The sequence below is a fragment of the Sminthopsis crassicaudata genome, chromosome 4, assembly GCF_048593235.1.
Source record: "Sminthopsis crassicaudata isolate SCR6 chromosome 4, ASM4859323v1, whole genome shotgun sequence".
NCBI classification, from domain to species: domain Eukaryota; kingdom Metazoa; phylum Chordata; class Mammalia; order Dasyuromorphia; family Dasyuridae; genus Sminthopsis; species Sminthopsis crassicaudata.
The window spans coordinates 165,107,320-165,116,992 of record NC_133620.1 but is presented as its reverse complement, the minus strand read 5'-3'; the positions used below and the strand labels follow the sequence as shown (position 1 = coordinate 165,116,992).

Sequence of the window (9,673 nt, the reverse complement as noted above, 5' to 3'; positions counted from 1 at the left end):
TAATTTGACTTTGGGAAAACAGAAAGGTCATCACTGTACAATTAAATAAATAATTTTCTGGTCTGCATTGATCTTCAAGTTATTAGATAAGCAAAGTTTGTCTGAAATTATGGTATTTTTATATAAGAGTGATGAGTGGATTTACTGCTGATATATGTTTGTGTTATAGGGGCCATGAGTATCTTGCCACTTCCAGACATAGGAAATAACTGGTAAAAATGGATAGAAGTAGTAGATAAAGTGTCTTGTTTGAAGAACAGCAAGAAAACTAGTATCACTGAATTTTAGAGTAAGAGAGAGACATAGATGGGTGGATAAGAGGCAGAGTTGGGAAGGGTTAGTAAAGTATAAGAAAACCTAGCTATAAAGGATTTAAAAAGTCAAATAAAAGATTTTATATTTTATCCTGGAGGTAATGGAAGGTACCAGAGTTTTGAACAGGGGAGCAAGTAGAGTGACATGGTTCTTTGGGATATAACTTTGGTAACTGAGTTGAAGATGAAATAAAGCTAAAAGAGACCTAAGGCTTGGAGGTCAATCAGAGGACAGTTGTTCAAATATGAGGCAATGAGAGCCTGCACAGAGTTATAATAGTGTCAAAAGAAGAGAAGGGGATATACAAGAGAGATATTGCAAAGATAGAATAAACAGATACAGATATATATATATATATGTGTGTATATATGCCAATTATGCAATAAGAAAAATTACACATGGCAAAAATCCAACATGACAAGAAAAAAATGGCAAAATTCAAGCATATCAAACATTCAATGTACCAATTACATGCTAAGAAAAATCCTTCAAAACTCTGAGATACCATTTTATATCCCTCAGATTGGCTGAGACAGTAAAAGATAATGATAAATATTAGAGGGATTGTGGGAAAACTGGAACACCAATCCATTGTTGATGGAGTTGTGAATGGATCCAACCATTCTGGAAAGCAATTTGGAACTTTGCCCAAAGGGCTATCAGATTGTGCATATGCTTTTATCCAGCAGTGTTTCTACTGGGTCTGTATCTCAAAGAGATCATAAAAAAGGAAAGAGCCGACATGTACAAAAAAAAAAAAAAAAAAAAAAAGCCCTTTTTTAATGTCAAAGAACTGGAAACTGAGTGGATGCCCATCAATTGAGGAATGGCTGAATAAGTTATGGCATATGAATGTTATGGATTATTATTGTTCTGTAAGAAATAATCAACAGGATGGTTTCAGAGAGGCCTGGGGAGACTTATATGAAGTGATGTTAAATGAAATGAGCAGAACCAAGAGAACATTGTACACAGGGGTAACAAGATTATGTGATGATTAACTGTGATGAACTTGACTCTTTTCCATAATAAAGTGAATTCAACCTAATTCCAATAGACTTGTGATGGAGAGAGCCATCTGTCTCCAGAAAGAGTACTTTGGGGACTAAATGTGGATCCCAACATCATATTTTAACCTAATAATAATAATAATCTTCTAAGAGGTTACTTGAGACTAGTGACAAGTACAGTAGTCAATTGATTTTGGGATTGGTATTGATTTATGCTATTCCCAAGGGATTATCAGGCCTTTGCCTAGGAAGTTATATGGTAACATCCACTTGGGGCATTTTCTGAGGTGGAGAAGACCATAGATTGCTGTGGATTGCCACCCCTAGAAATTGAATGACACTGCCTAGCATTGTGGGAATGCTCCTGGCCAGTTTTATATGAGTTTCTGTTTCTAATTAAGTTTCAAATATAGAAGAACTTCCCATTTAATTCAATACAGATAGATAGGCATTGGAAATATGAACATAAAATGAAATAATCCTTACAATCAAGGAGATGACATCCTTCTAGGGAGAAACAACATATAATAGGCAAATTTACATATATATATATGTGTGTGTGTGTGTGTGTGTATGGAATTTGGGGGCTTGTAATTTGAGGAAAACACATGAACACATAAAATTAATTGTAAAAAAAAAAAAAAAAAAAACCTGTGTAGAAAATTATCAATTACCTGATCTATGATTCTAAGAGGTTAAAATTAGAATTTAGTCCAAGCATGAGGGATTATTTGTGCAAAAATGTGGAAGTAGGAAATATAACACTGGTTATGAGAAGCATAATATCAGACAGAAATATATGAAGAGGAGTTATTAATTGTCATTCAGTTGTTTTTCTGTTATGTCATACTCTTTGTGACTCCATTTTATAGATGAAGAAACTGAGGCAAGCAGGGTTAAGTAACTTGACTGAGGTCAAGTAAATGTCTGAGATAAAATTTAATGAGTCTTCCTGACTCTAGTCCCAATGGTCCAGTGGTCCAGTCCCCCAAAACCATTTTATGACTTAGCTGCCCAAATTATTAGTAGCAAGCCTTGAAAGGTAGAGAGAACATAGACCATGAAAGGTTTAAAATGCCAAAAAGAATGATTTATGTTTTATCATAGAGGCAATAGACAACCAAGCTTCTTGAGCAGGGAAGTTAAATTGTCTGATCTGCCTTTTAGGAGATCATTTACATTTGAGCTTATTACATACTTTAAAGTTCTGTATAAATGTCAGCTACTATCATTGCTATTATTATTATTATTATTATTATTATTATTATTATTATTATTTCAGGATTCAAATGGATAAAAGAGATTCATGTAATTGAAGAGACTGATTTCCATCTTTAGAACATGACATAGTACGTGGCAGGCAGCATTATCTTGTTACCCACAACCTAGGGCTCTAAAATGAGAGCCAAGCACAGTCTGTAAATAGCACTTATTGATCTCATTGTTTGCAGAGTGCTGTACAAATCTCTGTGGGAGAGAGGAAAAAAGGCAAAGAAGAACATAACAATTATTGTATTAAAAATTAACAAAGAGTGATTTATTGGAGAGTTACCAAGCATACTTTTTTTTTTATCATGAACTCACTGATTAGGAACAATAGATAATACATCTATATTGTGCATAAAGACTGAACTCCAATATCATATCTCTCAATAAATGATAATATAACCATGTGAAGAGTCTTTAAGAGGGTTCTATTCAAGACCTTTTTTGTGACAATAAATTAGTTGATGCAATCTTTACATATATGTAAGTTATTATGGGATAAGTTGAAATAGTCAAGGCAATTGAAATTATATAATAACAGCTCAGAAGAAGTGAAAATCATTCATGATCTATACCAACATAATAGGAAGCACTTCTGAAACTATATTCATTCAATCATTTACCAAAAGGTCATTGAACACATGATTCCATGCTCAGGACTTTTTATTGCTTTTAGATGCTGTCTGTCTTTGTTTCATAGTTTTAAGGCTGTGAAGCCTGTTGAAAATAATCTTTCAAATAGCCATTCCTCTCTGTGGTACCTAATATATTAAAAAAAAACCTATAATCATTCCAGGGGAGACAAATTGAGAAGGTAGTCACTTATATCAATAGAATATTTATCTGACATGATAGTATATAGTATATAGTATATAGTATCTAACTTCCCTTCCTTTTTTCTTTCCTCTTTCATCCATAGATTTCATAACACAATTGTCTAAAACCTGGGTGATTAGGTGATATCATATATAGAATACTGGATATGGAGCCAGGAAACTTGTCTTCCAAAGTGCAAATCCAGCCTCAGATGCTTACTAGCTGAATGATCCAGGTGAAATCATTTAACCCTGTTTGCTTCAGTCTCCTCATTTATAAAATGAACTAGGAAAGTAAATAGCAAACCATTCTAGTATCTGCCAAGAAAATTTTAAATGACATCATGAAAAGTCATACACACTGAAAAAACAAGTAAACCACAACTATACCGGATGCCTTAATTCCTTACTACCCTGATTCCTTACTTGCAATATAGCTTTTACTCCTATCACTCTATTAAAATTGCTCTCTTTTAAGCCACCAATGACTTTAGTTTTTCCTTATAGGGATATGGAATAATGAAACAGTGCAGACTGATATCACCATCACCATCATCATCATCATCATCATCATCAGTTTTCTTTATATAGCACTTTACATATATTATAGCATTTGATCCTCATAATAAAAAGGCGAGATAAGTACTATTATCATCATTATGGCATAACAATAAAATCAGCAAGCATTTATTAAGCATATGTCAGACACCAAGGATAAAAAGAAAAGCAAAAACAAGTCCTGCCTTCAAGGAGCTCTCATTCTAGAGAAGGAAGAAAACTCAAAAGATACTGGGAGAGAGGAGGCAAAACATGAGGAGCAAAAGAGCATGATTTAGAAATGACTGGGAAATTGTCTTGAGATAGGAGAATAATGCTACACACAAAGGACACTTAGAAAGATAAAATGACTAATCTAGAGTTATACAGGTAGTGAGGAGCAAAACTGAAATCTAAGCCTAGAATTTCTGACTTCAAATTCAATTCAGCATCACCATGCTTAGTCTTTTTTAAAAATTGACTTATACATGTCATTGCTTTAATAAAATGATTCTTTCAGAGATATAATCCAAGTCAAATAAAATGAAACATAGCCTTCACAATAATGTAACCCATTTCAATTTTAAGTCAATTAAAGATTTCTGAACCCAAATTCTGGATAAACTTTATTATTAATAATTAACAAACAACATTTTCTCATTTAAAAGAGGAAATTATATTTCAATTTGACAAAATAGCTTTAGATTTATCAAAATCACAATACACAATATTGCTGTTGCTGCTATTCAGTCATTTTCGATAATGTCCAGCTTTTTGTGACCCCATTTGGGATTTTCTTGAAAGATATTGGAATAGTTTGCCATTTCCTTCTCCAGATCATTTTACAGATGAGGTAACCAGAGTGAAGGACTTACCCAGGTATTAAAAGGCTAGTAAGTATTTGAGGTCAGATTTGAAATCAAGAAAATGAAAAAGACTGCTTATGGTCACACAGTTCATGTGTTGATGTTTGGACATAAATTCAGGAGGAATTGAGGACTACAAGTTGGACACAGTTACACCTTTCACATCTCCTTTATTTCTATAAGGGATGTTCCCAAACTCTTAATGAAGTTTTACATTACTGAACACTTCAAGTAACTTATTACAGCTTAACCTTACCATTTCGTAAACAAAACACTCCAAATCTCAGCTCCTGGAATTCTCCCTGGCTAGCTCCCATGCCCAGAATGCTTTCCTCCTCCTTTCTGACTACTGACCTTCCTGGCTTCCTTTTAAGTCCTAATTAAAGTTTCATGTTCTATAGAATCTCTCTATTAATTATTTTCTATTTATCCTTTAGCCTTGTAAATACTTGTTTACACATTGTCTTCTCCATTAGATTCTAAGCTGCTAGAGAGAAAGGGCTTGTCTTTTCTCTTTTTTGTATCCCTAGTGCTTAGCTGATCCCTGGCACATTGTAAGTAGTTAATAAAGTTTATTAATTGATTAAGCTATCAAAGCTAATGCTTTGGTTACACCTTTTTTCTCAAGAACTATACATATACACTTTGTCATTGCTGTCCAGAGCTTTTATTTCACTGATCTCATTAACTTCTCTGTATTGAAATCTCTTCCACTGCTACAAATCATCATTAATCCATCTATAATTTAAAATCTTAGGAATTTGTCTGAGACCTGGAAAAATGAAGATATTTATTTACATTATATGTCAAAGGTCAATATATGTCAGAGGTAAAACTTGATCCCAGGTCTTCCTGACTCCAAAATTAGTCCTTTCATATATATATATATATATATGCATATATGTGTATATGTATGTACATATTATATACATATGTAAACATATGCACATCTATACATACATATATAGATATGTTTCTACACTTTTAAAAACTTAAAATAATTCTGCTAAATCTCTATTCAGATTCTTTCTGAGGAAACAAATTAGTATTGTGAAAATGTGAGTTGAATATTTTACCAAGGAGAATATATTTCAGTGCTTTGCGAAACCAAGGATAGAAGAAACCATATATTAGAGGATTGAATGTGGAGTTGAAATAACCAAACCAAGTCAAAGCATCAAAAAATACTACTGGAGTAGAAAAATTCAAATATGGATCAAGTAAAATTGTGAAGAAGCAAGGAAACCAGCATAACAAGAAGATGCCCATCACTATTCCCAAGGTTTTGGCTGCTTTTTTCTCCTTCTTCATTTGACTACTTTGATTTTCAGGAATGTTGTTGATTGCACGAGCATGTTTTTTGGACACTGCAAAAATTTTGCCATAAATTCCTACCATCACAGAGCTTGGAGTAAAGAAGCCTGCCATAAACAAAGTAGTACCCCACAGCTTATTGAACATCACTGGGCAAGAACTGGAACATGCAACCAGAACATCGTAGCCTTCTATACCATCAGCGTATGCCTCAGAAAAAACCACCCCAAAGGCAAATGCTCCCGGTATTGACCAACAAAGAAGCAGCAACCTCTTTACCACTGAAATGGTCATTTTGGCAGAATAATGCAAAGGGTAGCATATAGCATAAAACCTGTCTATGGCTACAGAACAAAGGTGGAAAATCGATGTTATGCTTAACATCAAGTCAAAGCTGTAATGGATCTTGCAAAAAAGGATTCCAAAATACCAGCAGTTCTCCACAGACCGGATCATGCTGTAGGGCATAATGCTAAATCCCAGGAGAAAATCAGTGATGGCCATGGAGAGAATGAAAAAGTTGGTTGGAGAATGAAGCTGTTTGAAATAGGAAATGGAAATAATCATAGCAAGGTTTCCAAAAATAGTAATGAAGATAGCCCCAGATAAGAATAGATACATGGCAGTTCGAATACCTAATGATCTGTTATTCTCTGGGCATGATCCGTTTCCAAATTCTGAGCAGTCAAAGGCTACCTTCAGAAAAGCAAAATAAGATATTAGGTTCTGTCAGGCAACATTTTACATGTGTTATGCTTTGCAAAAATGCTTATAATAATTCAGAAATATGATAACATATCTAGATCAAAGATTTTGATTTTAAAAATTTATGAGATTTTCTTCCCAACTCATATTTGTTTGCACTTTCATACAAATTCAACCTAATGACTATAAATTTTCAGAATTTATTTTTGAATACATGAAGAATCATGGTTTTAAGTTATTCATCTTCTAAGTGCATATATCTTGAAATGGACATCAAAGATTCAATAAATTCTTGGCATCTAAACATGCATCCAAATAGTTTGATTAAATTGAGGAATCACATGTATTCTTTGAGTCAAGTATAATTTAAAAAAGGTTTCATATTTCTTTTAATACCATCTTTCAGTTATATTATGTTAGAATATTTAAAAGCACCTTTAAACAATTTAGATGCCATTTATTCTAAGTAAAAAGATATGTCTGCTGATTCATTCTTAGTTGACATGTGTCTTTCAAAAAAAAAAAAAAAGCTGAAGTAAGTAATCTGACTTTTATTCAGAGACAACATACTGTACTAAAAGGTGTGCCAGACTTGGAATCAGGAAGACTTAGTTACAAATCCCATATCCAACAATAATTAGCTATGTAGTTCAGATAAATCACTTAACCTACTTAAGTCTTAATTTTTTCAGTCTAATTCAACAAATTATTAAGTACCTACTAATGAAAGACATAGTGCTAGGTTCTGGGGATCCTGAATAATAATAATAATAAAAGGGAGCAACCCTGCAGTCAAGGGATTAATGTTCTACTTACTTATTTACAGTGTATAGAGAGAGATAAGTAGATGCAAAGTAATTTCAGACAGTAATTTCAAAGAGAGTTACGGATTCTAAGAAATGTATAAATCAAGGAGGTCAATTTAGGGAAAGAAACAGAAATAGGACATGACAATTTGTAAAGAGGGCATAAAAGTGGGCCTACTTTATCAAAGCAGTATGAGGGTCAAGTCAGATTGCTAGGAACTGTTTTATAAATAGTAAAGTACTATATAAATATGAGTTATCATAATTCTTAACACATCTACATGGGACAGATACTAATATCACTGTGTTATAGGATGACATAAGGCAGAAAAATGATCCAAAATTTCATGGACCAGTGTTCTTAGTCAAGTATTTTTGTTTAAGTTTGACCAAGAAGGCTAAGAGAGGGATGTGACCAAGGGATGATATCAAGGCAATTCTTTTTCCCTCTTCCCTTCTTGCTTGTAGAATTTCATCAACTAAGCTTTAACATTTTGTTGATATTCTCCAAAGGGGTTTTGGTGAGTGAGCTAATACTGACAGAACACAGTTGTTTTGGGTGTTTTATACACACTTTATACTAAAAAGCAAAATTCTTAACTCTGTACTTTGTGTAAGGAAGGACACCCAATATTAATGCTCTAATTCCTAATTATAGTAAGAAATATACATCATGTTTTATTTGATGATAAAGATTTTCAAAGAAGAATATAATTATTTGCTCATTGTTTTTGAAACATCATGGATCCCAAACATTTCTAAAACCTAGATACCACACTATAAACCACAATTCTAATAGCTGTCCCTTCCCTTCCAATCTTTTATTCACATCATAGAAACACACACACACACACACACACACACACACACACACACACACACACACACACGAATCTGGATTATTTTTTTTTCCTTATTGAGATTAAATGTCTTCACTGACTATCCTTCCGTACTATTTTCCTGCTATAATAAAAGTTCATCAGGAGAAAAAGCTGGCAAAACTATGATACACTTGGCAACTTAGGAGCAGGTAGTTAATTCATCTTTTCCAAGATTTTTTATGCCAAAAGCCGAACAAAAATGAGACATTTTGAGGAAGGAACATATTACATAGGTAAGATGCAAAATTCACAAGATTAAATTTAGATTTAGCCTTCAGTAACATCTTTTGTTTCAAGACATGTGTTGTTGAAAAGAGTTATAAATGAGAAACAGAGCATGAAGCACAAAGACCTTGTAACTGAAACTGTATTTTTTACTTATTAAGAAAAGTTCAAGTAACAGAAAAAATGCAGATCCAGTCAAGCCAATGCCCTTTTCCTCACTTACCTGCTCCATTTCCCAAAAAAAGAGCCAGAGATGAATTTGTTACCCTTTTTCTTGTTTTTTGCCTATAGCACTGTAAAATGTTAATGAGTGAATTCAAAGGACTAAAAGATGCAGGTTGTGGTGATTTATAATTCAACAATGTCTCTCTAGGGGATTGGAACTGAAAATAAAAACAGGAACTTTGCATCCTGAAGTTTCAAGGACTAAATTAGGGTAGGTCCCTCCTCTTCTATTCTCTGAGGTCCTCAGCATCTATTTCTAATTGATCTTGATGCACACAGGTTTCCTTCATCTTTAACACTAAAACTGTAAATCCTCAACTAGAAATGAGTCATTAAGAGCAACACTGAATTTTAGTGGTGAATGGTAGTAAGAATGGTAGTAAGAACTTCCAAGTCAGACAAAATTTGGATAAGTGCTTAAAGCAGTTGGAAGCAGAATGTCATTCCTCTGTTTCCTTTTTTCCTTTTACTTCAGACACTGAAGAGTATCCCTTTTCCTAAGGTGGTAAACTCATACCTTTTTCACTATGAAAAACATCAAAATATGGCATATGATAAAAGATTGGATTGGATTCTGGTTTAGAGCAAGAGCATCCAATAATTGATGCTGGCCCAATAATTGATGCTATGACTTTTTTTGATCAAAATATCTATCACAGAAGCCTTCCTTCCACTATTTTTCTGAGAATTTATTATTTTAAATTGTTC

General features: G+C 33.3%; 1 protein-coding gene across 1 annotated transcript; it reads right to left on the bottom strand.

Annotated features, from left to right (window-relative positions):
• Positions 1-5,823: 5,823 nt before the first annotated feature.
• Positions 5,824-6,744, bottom strand: LOC141541151 (trace amine-associated receptor 2). The gene has a single exon (XM_074265299.1). It carries the CDS (start codon positions 6,742-6,744, stop codon positions 5,824-5,826), a length of 921 nt encoding a protein of 306 aa, XP_074121400.1.
• Positions 6,745-9,673: the final 2,929 nt, after the last annotated feature.

Bases quoted from the DNA above. Each gene is read 5' to 3' on its own strand.
- LOC141541151 (XM_074265299.1), bottom strand. From the start codon at position 6,744: ATGTATCTATTCTTATCTGGGGCTATCTTCATTACTATTTTTGGAAAC.